This window comes from Phaseolus vulgaris, chromosome 10, assembly GCF_051622355.1.
Source record: "Phaseolus vulgaris cultivar YP4 chromosome 10, ASM5162235v1, whole genome shotgun sequence".
Taxonomy (NCBI): Eukaryota; Viridiplantae; Streptophyta; class Magnoliopsida; order Fabales; family Fabaceae; genus Phaseolus; species Phaseolus vulgaris.
The window spans coordinates 18,875,757-18,894,761 of record NC_143507.1 but is presented as its reverse complement, the minus strand read 5'-3'; the positions used below and the strand labels follow the sequence as shown (position 1 = coordinate 18,894,761).

Genomic DNA, 19,005 nt, shown 5'->3' with positions numbered 1-19,005 from the left:
TTTATGAAACTAAGGAAACTAAGAAAGAAAATTTATTAGAAATTTTTCAACAAAATCATTATTAATCATAATAATACTAAACATAGTTTCTTTAAATACGAAAGTTAGTAAAGAACATAATAAAATCAACATTCCATAGTTAAAAAATCTACAAATTTTTATATTCATAAAAAGACCTTACTTGCAGAAGAAAATAAAAATAAAAATAAGCATTCAACTTATTTTATAACCAACTTATTTCTATTACAAAGAGTTTAGATGAAAACGAGTTTTTCCATACTCTTGGTTTCTTTTACTTTTTAATATAATACTAAATTAAAATGATACGTATATGATTTATGAATTATATTTTTAAAATTTAATGATTTAAAAATCAGTATATCAATCATTATTAGAGAGTAAGAGATTCTTCAAAGAAAAATTATAGGCTAAAAGAATGCAGAAGGTTGGAATGTGGTCCTCTCCATTTTTTATCTTGCATGACAAAATTGTCGTCACAATGTACCACATGCTCAACCACTCCACTGTATATATATTCAGAATGTTGATTCAGATAAGTGCGGAAAAAAAATCATAAAATTATATATGTTTTATTAATGAACTAATCCAATTCATTATAAATTCAAATAGTTTAAATTTAAAATAAATTTAATTCAAAATTTATAAAAAAAAACTAGTTAAATTTTTTATAAATTAAAATCTAAATAACTGGATTAAAATTTAAATCTATAAAAAAAAATTTATAAATGAATTTGATATTAATTTTTAAACTATGTAATATAAGTATATGATTTAAATCATACATAAAGATATTAGTATTAAAGTGAAAAATATTAGTTATTCAAGTTTCATTTTCAAAATAATTACCATCTTTCTAGAAATCATTTTTCTTTTCTCTTATGCTTTCTCTCTAAAAATTTTACTATATCTTTCATCAACTATCAAAGACCATTTTTAAACTCTTGACAATAAATAAATTAAAGTCGATCAAATTTTTGTTTAGAGTAAGTTCCTTTCTACTCTCATTTTCTTTGAATTATATTTGAGTTGTCTTGTTTAACTAGGTAGACGTGTTTTGCATGTGATGTATGTGACTTCAAGAATAGTCTCTCTTAGTTTATGGTTCTAATTATATGTTCAAATCATTTATTAGAATTCTACAATGCGAGTTATGTTATTTTTTAGTACTTGTCTTTTTATTCAGATAAGAAAAATTAGTTTTATCTTTCAATAGAACTATAGGTTAGAGGATCTCAATGTGAAGATAACATGGTCACAGGTTCCAAATTTGTCTTGTAGTGTGTGTTTGGATTGAGAAGTGGATGTGTGAGGATTTGAGGGAGTGAATGTGTGAGGATGTGAGAAGAAAGTGTAAAGAAAGTGAGGTTGTTTGGATTGGGGTATGTTAGAGTGGACGTGGAAGAAAGTTTATAGGAGTTTGTGAGTGATGTAATTATTGTGAGAATTTTTTAATTTTTTTAAAAAGTGTAAAATATAAGTTTACAAATTTACCCTTGTATTTATAAATATTTAAATAATATAATATGATGTATTTTTGTGTAAATTTGAGTTAGTTGAAATATTTTAAATTATTTTCTGTACAATTGAATAATTTATTTCAATACTATTAAATAATTATTTTAAAAAAATACGAGTTATTTAATATTATCGAAACATGAAAAAAAAAACCATACAAATAATATTATCTAAGCATATACAAATTTATTGTTATATTTATTTATACATTTTGAAAAAAAATTATATTCATTGATTTAGATTTAGATTTAGATTGTATGTAGATGATACATAACCATGTAATATTTTTGAGGACATTTTATAATAAAAAAAAATTATATATAGAGTGAATTGTACAACAAATTTATTTATAAAGAAAAAATATATATAATAAAGTATGAAATATCATAATATGATAATTATGATGAAAAAATAATAAAAATAAAAGGGATTATTATATATATTATTACATTAATGACAAAGAAAAAAAGGCCAAAAAGGGAAAACACCATCATCTTAGGTGGCTTTCCCCTCAAATCTTTGCATATGAGAAGAATGAGAAAAATCACTATTCATGGATATCCACTCTCTCCCTTCCCTGCACATCCCTTGATCCAAACCATGGATATCCACTCATATCCTTCCTCTTGAACAGTACATCCCTTGAAGCAAACAGAGCCGTAATGTTTATTTTATTAGGTGAAATAGATGTTATTTTATGAAAATTATTTGAAGTATAAACAATTGGGGAAGTAGTAGATAAAGTTGATTGTTTGAGTTTGAATATGAGTGACAATTTTGAAGTTTTAAAGTCTTGAAATTATTTGTTAAATTGTGATTTCAATCATAATACATATTATATGTTTGAACATTTTAAAATCATAGAAATCTTTTAATTATATAAAATTTCCAAAATTTTACATTGATGTTAAATAAAGACTTTTGTGAAATTTATTTTAGAATTCTATAGGTTATGTTGAATTAGGGGTGACAATGCAGGGCAGGCCAATCCGTAGCCCGCAAGATATAACGTGGGGTGGACTCTCTTATTTGACCCGCTAAAGCTCGTTTCGCATATCCCGCAGCCTGTACGGGTCAATGACGGGGTCGAGTGGGCTAGTTCGTTAGTCCGCATAAAAAAATCTCCATCCATATATCTTCTCAGTTTCTCATCGTATTCATTTTCAATCCCTAAAAAAAATAGACTTATGTGTGTGTATTGTGTGTCATTTGCTGATCCCCTCAACCGCCAACACCACCATCTGTCGTCGCCCTTCACCGTCATCTTCTTCCAAGTTCTATCCCTTCCTCCTTAAACTTCTGCCTTTTTCTAGTCCATGTTTCTTTTAATGTATTTTTTGTTTGTGACAGGGGTGTTGTTTATGTTTTAACTGACATTTTCTTCTTTGTTTAGAATGAAGGTACTTGTTGCCTTTGTTTTTGCAAATCTAAAAATTGAAATTCCAACTATGCAATGAACATTGATTCATTGAAAGGTAAAAGCCTCCACATGAAGCCACAAATTTAATTGGCACCTCTATGACAAGAAAGCTTTATTTTCACGGAACACTTTGAAAACAAGCTAAAGGTGTAGTGAGGTACTTTGCTACCTTTGTATATATTGTTTTACTTCTAATAAACATGATTTCTTGATTTAAAAAGATACTAATAGATGTATTAGTTACTCATTTTATATGATTAGCTTAGCCTTACTTTTTACACCGAGGAGCAATGTAGCGATTATTTTATATTTAGTTTCAAGTAGTCACCTACCTTTCATATGGTGCTTGGTAGGGGTACCTGGTTTTGCTATAGCTTTAGAAGCAGTGTTTTGATAACATCATTAAATGCTCTAAAGTGTAAGTAAGAACAATCTTCATCCTCATTTACTTCTAAATCCAAGTCTTTTTTATGTAAGTTGCTTACTTGAATGTACTTCAATTAATTTTTTAGTTTGTTGTACTTGCCCATTATGCATATTACTAACTTATTACATTTATAATAGGAATTAAAAATGCCCAAGCTTCAAGTAGCTAATTAAATTGGAAGAACACAACTTGACACTTATTTGAATGAACCAACTTTGAATTTTGATTTTTTGAAACATATGGATGTGTTAAAGTGGTGGAAAAATAATAGTTAACGTTTTTCGGATCTTGCTTTAATGGCTAGAGATTTGTTGAGCATTCTTATAACCACATTTGCATCAGAATATGCATTTAGCATTCATTCTCGAATCCTTAACAAGTATAGGAATTCTCTTTTGCCTGAAAATGTGGAAGCAATTATTTGAACTTCTAGTTGGAAGCATGAATTTTCTGAGGGTAATTTAATTATTCTAAAAGATCCTATTTTTATTGTATTACTTTTATTTTAAATTCATTCTTTCATTGTCATTGTTCAAATATATGCAAATGATGAAAAAGTTTATAATTATCAAAAAGTGAAAGATGAAAGTTCTTCTAAGGTTGCATCTAATGTTCTTGAAATGGAAGAAAATGATATGATAGCAACTGCATAACAAGTGTTTGATGCGGTAACTGCTTTTGACTGTTAATTGATGTTAGTGGCTTATTCAGTGTTGTTTTTTAGTTCATCAAATCTCTTGTAACTATTGATGTGTACTATGAATGAATTTTGGCCATCTTGTTTAATTCAAGAATTTATGAGGTGTATTTGTTAGTCATAGTTTCTTGTAGGCTTGATTAGTTCATAATTTCATATTGCATCAATTTCCAAAAGCTTGATTTCTTTATGTGAGAATCCATTGTAGAAGTTATGTTGGCCGACCCGCAAACCCACAGAGTGGGTCAAGACGACCCACATTTTGTGGATCTATGCAGAGCAGACCTGTGCAGTACGGACCAGCCCGTATTGCTACTCCTATGTAGAATGAGACAAAAATTCTGATATTTTTGTTTAAACAAAAAAATGTTCATAGAAAAAAAATCAAAAAGTGAACAGCAAGCAAAACAAATTTGGCTCAACAAAAAGAGTACATGTAAATTCAAAATAGGTTAATTAAGAATAACAAATATATTTAATTAACATAAACTTTATTTAATATGATAATAAGTGATATGATACGATAAAAAATAAAAAATGTATTGATGACGTGGACAAGAGAAAGGTAGGTGGTCAAGAAGTCAACATAGTCGCCGTATGTAGAAGCGGCGTTCTGCAGTATACATAATCGGTTATCGCCGAGATGTGTCACCGCCAAGATGAGTCATCGCCCAAGAGAAGGACATCGCCTAAGCAAGACGTTGCCCAAGCGAGACGTCGCCCAAGTAAGACATCGCTCGAAGAGTCAACCCGCGTGACAGAAGCATTTCGCAGAGAAGAGGGCCCACACGATGGAATAACCCTAAGTTGGGTGGCGGCGCTGTGGGACCCTCCACACAGAATAAACGATCAAGTCAAAGGGGCACGTGACAATGCCCACGTGCTCATTAAAGATCTCCAAGGAAGGCTGCATGCATGACACGTAATTAATTAGGGCACCCACGAAGTATGATGGCGCGAGAGATACGATGCTCAAGTTAGAACCCAAGCGACCACAAGATTATTCATTGCACTCTAGATAAGGGAAGTCCATGTGCCAGATACGCTCAGATCCTAGGAATAGCGGCGCAAGGACCTTCTCCAAGGAACCCTAGATAAGAGCAGCAACGCAAAGGTAAACCCTAGTTTCCACATATATAAAGGGCACTAAGAGCCCTAGTAAGGGAGAGTTTTACAAGCTTTAACCTAATTCTCATAGTTATACAGAGCACTAAACCCTAGTTGTTCTTGACGGCGCACCCACTGTGAGCACAAGGCAATTGGGGCAACACCATTCTAGTTCACAGTTTTTAGTCACTCAGCACAGTTTCTTCGACCACCTCCCAAGGGTGTGTCACTTTGATGTTTCTCGCTAGCTGACTTGATCGTCGGAGTGCAAACGGCCGCGAAGGCGCCCCTTTGTTCTCTTCTTTCAGGTACTCACAGACGGAGCAAGACGAAGGTGCCCTAACTCGCGAGGACAGGCCACGCGCAAAGACGATCCCAGTCAGCCGGACGGAACAATATTTAATTAACATAAACTTTATTTAATATGATAATAAGTGATATGATACGATAAAAAATAAAAAATGTATTGATGTTTAAAATATCTTTACAGAAAGTTCATATATATATATATATATATATATAGATAAATAAAAAATACTTGTTTACATAAATATTAATGAAAATATATAAAATATGATTTTGGCAAAATATGTTCTCACTTGATTGAATTTTTATATTTATTAACAATATTTTTAATAATATAGTATTCTTCTGCATTTTCATATTTCTAATTTATCTTTAATTATATCTTAAAAATAAAAAATAAAATATTACAAATAATTGCAAACATTTCAATAATACAACAAACTATATAAACTAAAAAAATTTAACATCTTTCTCGGCACAATATATTATAAACTACCCATTCATAATTTTTTTTTCTTTTCATGTTTTCACTGTTATTAATGTTTCAAAAGATATACAGGCACTAGTACCTCCTTTTTCATTAGGCACAATAAAAAAAAATAGATACACATATGTATACATATACATATACTTATATATATATATTATTCAAACTATTTTATTTTATCAAATTTGAATTTGAATTTAAAAATTAATCCAAATATTTGGATTTTCATTCTATAAAAATTCAAAAATCATTTTAATATATATATATATATATAAGAGATTTAATTTCAACCCAATTATTCTAATTTAGATTAGACTTTGGATAGAATTTTTAAAAATTCATTCCATATCTATCCCTATACACTTTTTAATACTAAATTCTAAAAACATATACAGTTTTCTATTATTAAGAAGTGATGTGCACTATATATTCAAAGTTCCAAATAATTTAAATCTAAAAAAGTAATAAATATTAAAAAAAGATTGATTTGTTTTTTGAAATTATTAATTAATTGAGTTTGAAAAAAAACATCTATTTTAAATATATATATATATATATATATATATATATTACTGGTTTAACTAACTACACATAAATGATTGGTTGAAAAGAAGCTTTGAATTCCTATTAAAATTTTCAAACAAGGATAAGCTATTAAAATCTACTCAGAAAAGAAGGGTTATATATAAATGACTTATCAGTAAGACATCTAATAATAGAGTCAGTTTTTTTCCATGGAAATGGATTTGAAATATACAGTATCCTGAGAGTTTGAAGATGTTAATCTAGTTAGCCTGTCATAAGTCTGAATCTGAAGGGCTAAAGATTCTAAACATGTACTTGTTACAAAATTATTGCACATAATCTTGAAGTGAGGCCAAGATTTTAAAATAATAGAAAGAAAATTATACAGGAATAGCTACAAGTATAGCTGGATGAGTTCATCATTAACAGCTGATGGAGTAAGAACACCTAAATCAGTGATAAGCAGAGTGAGATACTGAGGATTATAACTACTATTACCGTGTTAAGCAGTAATATTTTGAGTTAAACTCCCTTTGTGTGCTTAAGTCATAAAAATTACTATGGTAAACAGTGTATTTTAATCAAATTCTTACTGATCAATATAACAACTATGCAGAAAGATGCCAGCAAACGCACCTACTAGGCTTTCAGCAGCCACATAAACTGGCTTGTTCATACTTTTAGCGACCATTGCAATTTGGCAGGTCCCCATCATTGTTGATTTTACCACCACTTTCAACAACTCCATCCACCCCAACAAAAACTATGTCAACCTCATCCATAGTATACGCCACTGCATCCTCTATAACAAGCTTCACAGGCACGTCACGCTTGGCTAACTCATTGGATGTTAAAAATAAGAAGAATAAATACTAGCTGCCAGAAAGTGCTATGATTTTTGACAGACCACCGCGGTGCAAGACAAATCATTGTCTATACTCCACAAATTCACCTCTTTGAACCATTTCTGAATTGAATCTAGCTCCATCTCAGTTGACCAATATACCAACTTTTTATCACGAAGAAAAGATTCGCTCACATTACCATGGCCAATTTTCGTGGCCAAAGAACTCTCATCAACTCTTCCAATCCTTGCACCATTCTGTTCCAATAATTTTGTTACAATATGCACAAAGCTTAAACTATAATGAGTTTCTGAATCTTTTCCTGCCAAAGACTCCACCGCAGCTACAACCTTCGAAACAAATCCATCAACCCAGATTTTCTCACTAGAAGATGAGCTTTTAGCATAGAAGAGTTCAAAAGTGTTCGCTACAAAGAAGTTATCATTGGGATTTTCAGACTCAGAAAAGAAGTCTGAGGTGGGAAGCATGTTCCCATCCATAACCCACGTGTTATATTTATTCTCGATACACTTCTTAGTTACATAGATCTTTGCCAAAAAACCCTTGATGGCCTCAGAATTTGAACCTTGCGAAGTAAGTTTATACAATCCAACACTACTTAAAAATTGGTCAACATTAATTACAGGATGTCCCCTCCTTGCCAGATCAAATAAGGAGTCAGATGGAGGGCCCATAAGTATATAATTCCTGATATTTAGCCTCTCAAAGTGGCAGAGTAAGTTTCTTGCTATATCATCCGATACCCCGAAAAGATTTACCAAGAAGACACTATCCCGCTTCTGCCAATAGTGAAGCAACAATCCAAGTTCTTCTAGGTTTGTTACAATCTTTCCAGGATGTACTTCTCTGAAACAAAAATCAAACCATTTTAAACTACTCAAAGGTTGCATTTCCAAAATATTGAAGTCCATATATCTTTTCTCAAGTAATTTAGAATCAGGTCCAGCAGTTTTCCCATAGTTTACTCCAGCATCTCTGTGAGAAACACTTAAGGCTCTCTCATGCAGAAGATTTGTGTATATATTAAAGTAACCCCGGGAATGAATAAACTTTATGAACCAAGGTGTCCAAATCCTCTCTCCCATTTTCTTATACCATCCTGTAGTCACCTGGAAAGATTTTCAGAACTAAAATCAGGAATGAACTGAACTGCTGACATATATAAAAGAACAAAACTGAGAATTACATGAGAGTAAAGAACAGGAGATGTTTTTCTCTTTAAAAGCATTTTATTACCATCCCCTCGAGAAATGGCCTATTGCCCTTTGCCTTGTTCTCGTCATACCACAGCCTGAACTCTTTCCATGGCTTTGGAAAGAGAATTTGACCCCATGTGCCAACTAACTGGTATAAGAAAAGCCGTGTCTTGTCATCCAACTGTAATTTGTTTCCATGTTTACCTGAAACCAATTATATTATCAATAAACAATACCAGTGTATTGAATAAGCAGAGTACAACTATGACAACCATATAACCTATCAACCACGAACACCGTACGACACAGATACCTCAACACCTATAATTTCCAAAATATAGGATACAGCAACACAAACATATTTATATATGTGTGTATATATAATATATATTGAATACTATCATGAATTATTTAAACTGACAATCAAAATTATATTCAAAATCATCTATGAAAAAGTTAGTCAAATATAACAATCTGAACACATTATTTCCTAATACAAAAAATCCAATCTAATAATTCATCCACATAAAATCTAAAAAGTGAAAAAAGAATCTAAATCATTTTAAGACATTTTACTCCTTGTTGATCACCATCATTGAACAAGACCCTCTAAGTTAGATTCATCTAAACACAAATTTAAATAGAGAAGGGGAAACAGAGACTGTAAATGTGAAGATGGTTTGTTTGTAAAAGAGAAATGCAAACCTACACCGTTTCTTACTTTCAAACTTCTTATAAAATCACTCTGTTTGCTCTCATTAGCGTTGTGCCGGAACCATGTCGTACCATGTCCCAGCCGTAAACAAATGTTTCTTTAAATTCAACACGTTAGGAGAGTACCTTGACACGTGTCGTAGGAGTGTCATACTGTGTGAGTGCATACTTGCGTCGGTGTCAGACACATAGACTCAGCATTGAAGACATATAACACCATAGACAAAAGTTACACGAAGTTGAATAGCAAAGAACTTGCACAGATCTTTAGTTTATCATATTCATTTTCAAAATCATTATAACACACAAGACAAGGTCCAGATTGGTGGCACTGGCGTTGCTCCTTAACAAAGGCCAGGATCCATTGTTTTATGATTATGATCATAACGAGTTTCCAGCCATTTCTGAAGTCCTCACACCTCAGAAGTTGGTGGGATCGGAATAGGATTGCCGGGATGAGTTGTAAACTCATGGGACTGGCAGGTATTTTGAGTTCCAAATATGCCAAAGTTGTTCGACGGGTTGTGCCATGCGGAAGAAAAAATGCATCACATGAGTCTTTTTATAACATTATCTAACCGAAAATCAATTTATTTCAAATGTGGGCAAAACAGAGCAATAATCAATTAAGTTAAACGATACATCTAACCCAAAAAACACATGATGCCAATCCACAGAAGCAACCAGATTCGCCTAATGAGTAAACTAAACCTCACCAGCTACAAAAAAGAAGTGTCATATATTAAAGCAGTGACGAATAAAAAAATCGATACCTGGAACAAACCTTGCTCGCTGTAACGAAACCCCGAAGATGGAAGGGCTATAATTGGAGGCATTGTAGTAAAAATTGAGAATCAACGCCTTAACGAACTCATAGTAAAGCGAGGAAACCTCCAAGTCATCCTCCACCACGAAGGCGAACTCGTGATCGGAAGTGGGCCACCAGGCCTCCAACCATTGGGCCTGCAGGCCCACATTGCCCGTCCTGTAATGCACAACCTTCTCCCCAAACTTCCAATCGAACGCGTCCACGAACTCCAAGATCCGACGTGCCTCCCGGAGCTTAGGGTCCACGCTCGACGCATTGTCGTAGGCGAAGTGGTCGATGTGGAGGTGGAGGTGGACGCGGTCGCCGAGGTAGTCGGCGGCGGCGAGGGAGCGTAGGCACCGAGAGAGTGCGGCGAGGCGGTTGAAGGCGAGGACGTTGACAACGAAATTGAAATTGGGATGGTTTAGGGTTCGAATCGGGATTGGGAAAGTGGATCTGTGGTTGGATTCAGGAATCGCCGGTGAGAGAGAGGAGTGGTCAAAAGAGTAGAAGATGAAAGCGGCGAGGGAGATGAGAACGAGGGGGAGGAAGTGGCGTTTGGGTCCTACCATTGCAATGGTGAACCAGGCTTTTATATTGCACGGTTGCGCAATTCTTGTTTACAGTTTCTCCGGTGTGGTATTTCAGATTCTCAAACTCAACAAGCTCATCAGAGTCTTCTGCACAGCTTCTGCCCTGTCTAAACCATTACAATTATTTTTGAAAATACAGAGAGTTGGGTTAAGATGTGCTAGTTAATAATAATATTAAAAGTCATAGAATGAATGTAAAAAAAAAGAAAGTGAATCGTCAATATAATATATTTCATTATTCTTGCAACAGAACAATGGGTTACTCAAACAGACAGATTAATAATACATATTTTTATTTTTGATAAATTAAATAATTTTAGAAAAGATAACCATGGTTAATATTGAATTATTATTATTAATTTAAATTATTATTATTAACAATAATCTATATAATTTTTTATTTAAAATAAATTTGAGTAATAGTATTGTTCTATTTCAAAGTTTAAATGATGTCAAATTATAATATATAAGTTGAGTGACGGAGATTTATTTTATAGGTCCTAATATAAATTGTCTATTATTGTATGAATTTTAATTAATATTATCTAATATTTGAAGTTTGTATCTTCTCAACTAATCTCAAGTGCGACTAGTAGATATTTTTTTATTTGGTTAAGATGTTGGATGATTGTATGAAAGTTCTTTGATAATAATTAATAAGTCATATAACTAGATTTTGATAAGTTATATATTTTATTAACGAGAGATTATATTAAGTATCGATACATAGTCTCAGCTCAAGCTGAATAGACTAGACGATGAAGTTTATCCAATAAAAAATCAATAAATTATGATGTAAGTTTTGCCTAGTCGATCTATGGTCCTATTCTTCCTTATCATTTAACCTTGATTTAAATTACCTTAAAAGTCTACCAATTCAATAACAAAATTACCAATCGAGTTAACACAAAAAAAAACTCTTCATATTCCAAAAACACCATGAAACAATCAAAACATTTTGTACCGCCCTGGTAGTCGGAAGTGATGACGTGGCATCAAGCTACAGTGTAGGCGTGTTGACAAGGCGTCAGGTTGGCAGAAAGGAAAGAAGTCGGGGGGCTCGTGTAGTCGCCAGTTGTTAAGTTGGCGTGCTCCGATCTCCAGCATACCAGGCGATCGCCCAGTTGAAGATGAAGTCGCCAGATGATAAACTCGGGCGACCAAGTGATTGGAGATCGCCAGAGCAAGCACATCGCCGAAGATGAAGGTGGTGCAGATTATGAAGGCGGCCGGCGAGACCACAGGGAAGGTGTACGAGAGCACCCTAACTCGCCAATTCCAGTAGAGATCGCGCTCCCAAGTTAGCTATGCACTGGGCAGTACCATGCATAAGTAACTTAGCCAAAAAGAGAGTCAGAAGCAGCACCCAAGTCAAGGAGGCTCCAGATGATGGCACGTGTACGACTGGATGCGAGCCACGTGTCCAGGTCTGTAATTGCCAGGAGAGAGAAAGTGACCAGGTATATAAGAGTTCTCAACGAACTTTCTGAGGTACGCACGTTCAGATTATACTTTTTACGCTTGCGAGTTCTAGAGCTTACTGTGAGAGAGAACATTGCACGGTTCCTTGAGAGTTCTCGAGTGATCTTGCTCTTAGTATTTGGTGGTTCGGTCACTGACTTGGGCGTTGGAGTGCGATCGGCCGCAGCGGCGCCGCTCTGTTCTTTTGCAGGTTCTTGAGGTGGATCTTGAAGAAGGACGGAGGTTTGAAGTGGTGCACACGTCGATCCTTTGACAAGGCAGGTTCCAGCGTTCTGGTCAACAGGCAGGATCATCAGGCGCCCACCGTGGGGCCGTGTAAAACCTGTTCCCATCCACAGCGTGAGTTCTTGGAGGTTTTCGTAGTTTTCTGCGTGGTTGTGTGCTGGTGCAACCATCGTTCGCTGTTCGTTTGAGATTTGTTCGGTGATTTCGCGTTTCCACCGTTCGTTTGGATTTTTGATCGGTGAAGTGAGGTTTTCTGCTGTTTACGCGTGATTTGTTCGGTGGAGTTTGAGTTCTTTCGCTCGTTTGGTTATCCGTGAGAGAAGCGGTGGTTTCTGGTGGAGTTGCAGGTTTCTTTGGAGGTTCGCGGTGTTCTTAAGTTTTCTTGCGGAGTTTCGCGCAGATTTTCCGATTGATCGCTGAATCGATCGTAGCTGAAGTAAGTGTTGTTCGCTGCATCCTGTGATTCGCTAAGTTTCATGAGAAAAATGAGAAGCAATCGTTCAAGTCCAGTTGCGCCCGTCGCTGCTGAAGGCGCCGCCGCCATGACCATGGCGTAGATGGTAGAGATTATGCGCTCGTTGCAGGCAACTGTGGAAGCCTCGCGCATAGAACAGGCGAGAATGCACGAGGACCTGGCCGCCTCTCGGGCCATGAATGATGAGCTTAGCAAGGTGATTGAGGAGCTGCGTCAAGCTCTTCAGGAGCAGCAAGGGCGCTCTATCGCTGAAGAGGTCGCGCCGTCGTCGCCACCTCGTGTTTTCCCTATGCCTTTCGATCAGGCGATTACTGACACGCCTATTCCTGCGAGTGTGGTTCCTGTTAAGGCTGTTTTCACCGGCGTGGAGGATCCTAAAGCTCATCTCACCACGTTCCATACGCAGATGATGCTGTCAGGGGGATCAGACGCCGTGTACTGCAAGATGTTCGTGAGCACGCTCCAGGGAACGGCGCTGGAATGGTTTGTGAGCCTGCCTAACGGTCACATAACCAACTTTCAACAGTTCTAGAAGATTTTCGTCGAGCAGTACATCGTGAATAAGGCACCGCCCAGGGTGTCTTACGACCTGTTTGATATAAGGCAGTACCAGGGAGAGTCCCTCAGGGACTACCTAAATCGCTTTGGGGCGCAGATGGTCCGATCGCCGGCCAAAGATGAAGAAATGCTAGTCTATGCATTTAAGAAGGGCGTGCTGCCGGGACCATTCTGCGAGGCATTGATCAGGGCACACCCCGCCACGTTTGCTGAGGTCAGGCGACTTGCGGTGGCCCACATCGCCGACGAGAGCGAAGTCGCCGAGAAGAGAGGAAGCGTGGCCCCCACTAGGCCACGCGCCCAGACCAGGATCCAGCCACAGAGGGTGCTGGAGACAGCGGCGGCCAGGAGGGATCAGAGGACTCGCCATCCTTATGATCCAAGGAAGAACAAGGGCAGGGGCCAAGGACGCCAGCAACCAGCACGCCGGGAATACAATCGCCTGCCTAAGCACAAGTTTGTCATGGGATTGGCGGATCTGATCGCCATTCCCAATATATCCGCTAGGTTGAAGGCGCCAGAAAAGGTGGGTGACAAGGTGTTGGGACCAAAGCCAGACGCCTGGTGTGAGTTTCACCAGGGCTTTGGCCATACAGTGGACTCGTGCTTGGCGTTAGGATACCAGCTCGACGATCTGGTAAAGAGCGGGTTCCTAAACGACTATTTGCTGGACAGAAGGACGGGGGGCGCGTCGAGCTCCCAACCAGCAGGTGCTGAAGCTCAGCAGCACGAGATGCCTACGCACGGAGAAATCCACACCATTGCAAGGGGTTTCTCAGGAGGTGGATGCACCGCATCACAGAGGAAGAGGTACGCGAGGTCTGTGATGACGGTGGATATGTTTGAAGACCACTCGCCGGAAGTGGATATTACATTCACCAAGCAAGATCTCCGGGATGTTGTGCCTCATGACAACGATCCCATAGTAATTTCGCTGATAACGGCAGGAAGAAAGGTCCACAGGGTGCTGGTGGACCAAGGAAGCTCGGCAGACGAGATGTTCTGGCCGACTTTCACGCAGCTGGAGCTGCCCCTTGACCAGCTGAGGCCCTATGGAGGGTGTTTGTATGGTTTCGCTGGTGACCAGGTGGAGGTCAGGGGGTACATAGAATTGAGGACAATGTTTACAGATGTGGCGGGTTCAAGAACGGAAAAAATCAAATACCTCGTAGTAAACGCTCCTTCAGCATACAACATCCTGTTGGGAAGACCTACGCTCAACAGGATAGGTGCCATACCGTCGACCCGGCACATGAAGGTGAAGTTGCCGTCTATGGAGGGGGTGGTTATCACCATCAAATCCGATCAGAAGGAAGCGAAGAAGTGCTATGAGAATAGCCTGAAAAATAAGAGATCGGTGAGTTACGTAACAACCACCCCACCTCCTGGCGTGAAGCCCAAATCGACGGTAACAAAAGAGATCGCCGGAAGGGACGTGGAGATGGTGGACGCTGAGCTGGGGGAGGGGAACGTTGGTCTGGAGGAGGAAGAGGCAAGGAATCGTCCTGAAGAAGCGAGAGAGCTGGGAATCGCCAGGGCGGTGATCGCCAGGGCGGTGATCGCCAGAGAAACCAGACCAAAACCCGTCGAGCAGTGGCTCGAGAGAGAAATCGGGGGAAAGATCTTCAAGCTGGGAAGATCCCTGGAGGTTGAGCTCCAGGACCAGATCGCCAAGGTGATTGAGCGGCATCTGGACGCGTTTGCATGGTTCGCTTCGGACATGCCCGGGATCGATCCCGACTTCTTGTGCCATCATCTGGCGATGGACAGCTTGGTGAGACCAGTGCAACAAAGAAGAAGGAAGTTCAACGAGGAGAGGAGGCAGGCGATCAGGGACGAAACACAGAAACTCCTCGCTGCAGGCCACATCAGGGAAGTCCAGTACCCTGAATGGCTGGCAAATGTCGTACTGGTGAAGAAGAGTAACGGGAAATGGCGCATGTGCGTCGATTTCACTGACCTGAACAAGGCTTGCCCAAAGGATTCATATCCTTTACCAAGCATAGACGCCCTGGTAGATAGTGCTGCAGGGTGTGAGTTGTTGAGCTTCCTGGATGCCTTCTCGGGGTATAATCAGATCAAGATGCATCCCATGGATGAAGAGAAGACAGCCTTCATGACGGAGAGATCGTGCTACTGCTATAAGGTGATGCCGTTTGGGCTGAAGAACGCGGGGGCCACGTACCAGAGGCTGATGGATCAAGTACTTGCACCGATGCTGGGAAGGAGTGCGAGGAAGCCTTCGTCAAGCTGAAGGAGTATCTGGCGAGCCCGCCGGTTTTGTGCAAACCGCTGGTGGGAACCCCTCTCAGGTTGTATTTTGCTGTAACTGAGGGCGGTGAGTGCGGTGCTCGCCCAGGATCAAGATCAGGCTCAGAAGCCTATTTATTTTGTTAGTAAGGTGTTGCAGGGCCCCGAAACGAGATATCAGGCCCTGGAAAAGGCTGCGCTGGCTGTGGTATTTTCGGCGAGGAGGTTGCGCCATTATTTTCATAGCTTCACCATACTGGTGATGACTGACCTGCCCATCCAGAAGGTCTTGAAGAAGCCTGACGTTGCGGGAAGGATGGTGAAGTGGGCAGTAGAATTGTCAAAGTTTGATATTAAGTATGAGCCCCGAGGCCCGATCAAGGGGCAGATCTTTGCAGATTTCGTGGTCGAGCTCTCATCTGAGGCGACACGAGTTGAAGGGGACGACTTCCGTTGGGTACTCTCGGTGGATGGATCGTCGAACCAGCAGGGTAGCGGTGCTGGAGTCATTTTGGAAGGACCCAACGGCGTGCTGATCGAACAATCTTTGAGATTTGCCTTCAAAGCCAGTAACAATCAAGCAGAGTATGAGGCGCTGATCGCCGGGATTTTGCTGGCCAAAGAGATGGGAGCCAGGGTGTTAATGGCTAAGAGTGACTCGCTGCTAGTCACAGGGCAAGTAACAGGCGAGTTCCAGGCTAAAGATCCACAAATGGCGGCTTACCTGGAGTATGTGCAGGAATTGAAGAGTTCCTTTGCCTCCTTTGAAGTAGTGCATGTGCCCAGAGAGCAGAATGCCCGAGCTGACTTGCTAGCTAAACTCGCCAGTTCAGGCAAAGGGGGTAGGCAGAGGACGGTGATTCAAGAAACTCTGAAGACGCCGAGAGCATTTGTAGCAGATCACCTGGTTCTTCAGATAAGCAAGTCTACGGAAAAAGCAGCGAGAAGTCATAAGTCCCTGACGCAAGAAACTTTGAGATCGCCGAGAGTTAGAGCATGTCGAGGAGAGAAGGTGAACATGACGCAGGTTTGCGCTATCCATGAGCCAGACACCTGGATAACACAGTACAAGCGGTGCCTGGCAGATGGCCTTCTCCCACTGGATCCGACAGAGGCTAGGAAGGTAAAGAAAAATTCTAGCAAGTACACATTGATTGATGGCGATCTGTACAAGTTTGGGTTCACTCACCCACTCCTGGAATGCGTACATGGCGAGAAGTGCACGAGAATCATGGCAGAGCTCCACGAAGGTATATGCGGAAGCCACGTCGGGGGTCGAGCTCTGGCCGCGAGGACTCTCCTTGCAGGGTACTACTGGCCATCGATGAGAGAAGATTGCAAGAAGTATGCCCAGTGTTGCAAACAATGCCAACAGCACGCCGATTGGCACAAGGCGCCTCCCGAGGAGTTGAAGTCGATCTACAGCCCTTGGTCGTTTCATACTTGGGGAATCGACATCCTGGGACCTTTCCCGCTGGCGATCAGGCAGATGAAGTACTTGGTGGTGGCGATTGAGTATTTCACCAAGTGGATCGAAGCAGAACCAGTGGCCCAGATCACCGCACACAAGATCGAAGGTTTCGTGTGGAAGAACATTGTGTGCCGGTTTGGAGTGCCTAAGCGCCTGGTGTCGGACAATGGGACTCAATTTGTAAGCCACCTGTTGAAGAAGCTTTGCGAAGGGGTGGGAATTCAACAAGTGTTTGCATCCGTCGAGCACCCCCAGACAAATGGCCAGGTGGAGTCAGCTAATCGGGTGTTGCTGAGAGGTTTGAAGAGAAGGCTAGAGAAAGCCAAAGGAAGCTGGGCTGAGGAGGTACCCCGTATAGTCTGGGCGTACCACACCACCGAGCAGTCAGGAACCCATGAGACCCCGTTCAGCTTGGTCTATGGGTGTGATGCAATGATTCCAGTAGAGATCCAGGAAAGCTCGCCGAGATTCCAGAACTTTGTAGAGGAAGACTCGAATGAAGAGAGAAGGCTGAACCTGGATCTACTGGATGAGGTCAGGGAAGAGGTGAGATTGAAGGCTGAAGCGGTGAAGAGAAGGATTGAACGAAGATATAACTCGAAGGTGATGCCGAGACAGTTTAGAGAAGGCGACCTGGTGATGAGAAAAGCCCACCAGTACGAGATGGAGAATAAACTGTCGCCCAAGTGGACTGGACCGTTCAGAATAACTGAGGCGCTCGGGAACGGCGCCTACCACTTAGAGACATTGGAAGGAGGGGCGATTCCTCGCACTTGGAACGCCACGCACCTGATGTTGTATTACAGTTAAGGAGCTTTGTAAGTAAAGACAAACACAAAGTTATATTACAATGTCTCTGTTAAAACAGTTTGAAGGGGGCACTCTTTTTTCCCTAAGGAGGGTTTTTAATGAGGCCACCCAATAAAGAGAAGTTTTCAAAGTACAAGTTGTTTTAGATTGCGTGCCTGTTGTTTTCAGAAAGTTTGAAGAAAGACCTTGTCACTTATATGTGACTTAAGGCAAGTTAAAGATATATTGCATGCTTTCTAAAAAGTTTTAAGTCCTCATCGTTTTTCGGCGATCGGAGGCATCAGTTAAAGTTTTAAGTCCTCATCGTTTTTCGGCGATCGGAGGCACAAGTTAACGTTAAAGTCCTCATCGTCTTTCGGCGATCGGAGGCACCAGTTAAAAGACCTCAACGCCCTCGCGCGTCTGAGGCAAGATAAAGACCTCCTCGCCGTCGAGCGAGCGCAGGCGAGGAAGAGTGAAAAGTCCTCAGTGTTTCTGGGGGCGAGAAGATGTAACCCCTGGGGCAATGTAGAGGCACCAGTGAAAAGTCCTCAGTGTTTCTGGGGGCGAGAAGATGTAACCCCTGGGGCAATGTAGAGGCACTAGTGAAAAGTCCTCAGTGTTTCTGGGGGCGAGAAGATGTAACCCCTGGGGCAATGTAGAGGCACCGGTGAAAAGTCCTCAGTGTTTCTGGGGGCGAGAAGATGTAACCCCCGGGGCAATGTAGAGGCAAGTAAAAGACCTTCTCGCCTATGAGCGAGTTCAGGCGAGTTAAAGACCTTCTCGCCTATGAGCGAGTTCAGGCGAGTTAAAGACCTTCTCGCCGATGAGCGAGTTCAGGCAAGATAAAATCCTTCTCGTCTCGAACGAGTTCAGGTATGGCGTTAAGGGTGGACGAAGTTTGGAAGGTGGCTAAGGTAGGTTCGAAGAGAGCGCCTAGCCACCCGGTCTTTTGTTCTGAAGTTTAGGAAGGTAGAGAAGGATCCGAAAGGCGTCTCTACCCCCAGAAAAAAGAACAATGGCCAAGGTATGAAGCCAGAAAGAAGCTGATATCGCCAAGAGTCTTTGGCGAC

The 19,005-nt window shown here is 40.1% G+C and overlaps 1 protein-coding gene across 3 annotated transcripts; it reads right to left on the bottom strand.

The window, feature by feature from the left end:
• Nucleotides 1-6,750: 6,750 nt before the first annotated feature.
• On the bottom strand, nucleotides 6,751-10,930 carry LOC137818828 (transferring glycosyl group transferase). Of its 3 annotated transcripts, XM_090296770.1 has the most exons (4): nucleotides 10,055-10,490; nucleotides 9,408-9,757; nucleotides 8,608-8,771; nucleotides 6,751-8,480 (listed from the first exon to the last, which is right to left on the bottom strand). In XM_090296770.1, exons 3-4 carry the CDS (start codon nucleotides 8,608-8,610, stop codon nucleotides 7,395-7,397), a joined length of 1,089 nt encoding a protein of 362 aa, XP_090152896.1. In that variant the 5' UTR covers nucleotides 8,611-8,771; nucleotides 9,408-9,757; nucleotides 10,055-10,490; the 3' UTR covers nucleotides 6,751-7,394. The 3 variants fall into 3 exon arrangements, with proteins under 3 accessions (XP_090152896.1, XP_068478551.1, XP_068478552.1); XM_068622450.2 differs by lacking the exon at nucleotides 9,408-9,757 and having other exon boundaries at nucleotides 10,055-10,930; XM_068622451.2 differs by lacking the exon at nucleotides 9,408-9,757 and having other exon boundaries at nucleotides 10,066-10,876.
• Between the last annotated feature and the right edge of the window lie 8,075 nt (nucleotides 10,931-19,005).

Excerpts from the sequence above, each read along its gene's own strand:
- LOC137818828 (XM_068622450.2), bottom strand. The coding sequence starts at position 10,661 with ATGGTAGGACCCAAACGCCACTTCCTCCCCCTCGTTCTCATCTCCCTC. Across the intron at positions 8,772-10,054 it reads GCGAGCAAGGTTTGTTCCAG|GTAAACATGGAAACAAATTA; the intron begins GTATCGATTTTT and ends AATTGGTTTCAG. Across the intron at positions 8,481-8,607 it reads GGCCATTTCTCGAGGGGATG|GTGACTACAGGATGGTATAA; the intron begins GTAATAAAATGC and ends AAATCTTTCCAG.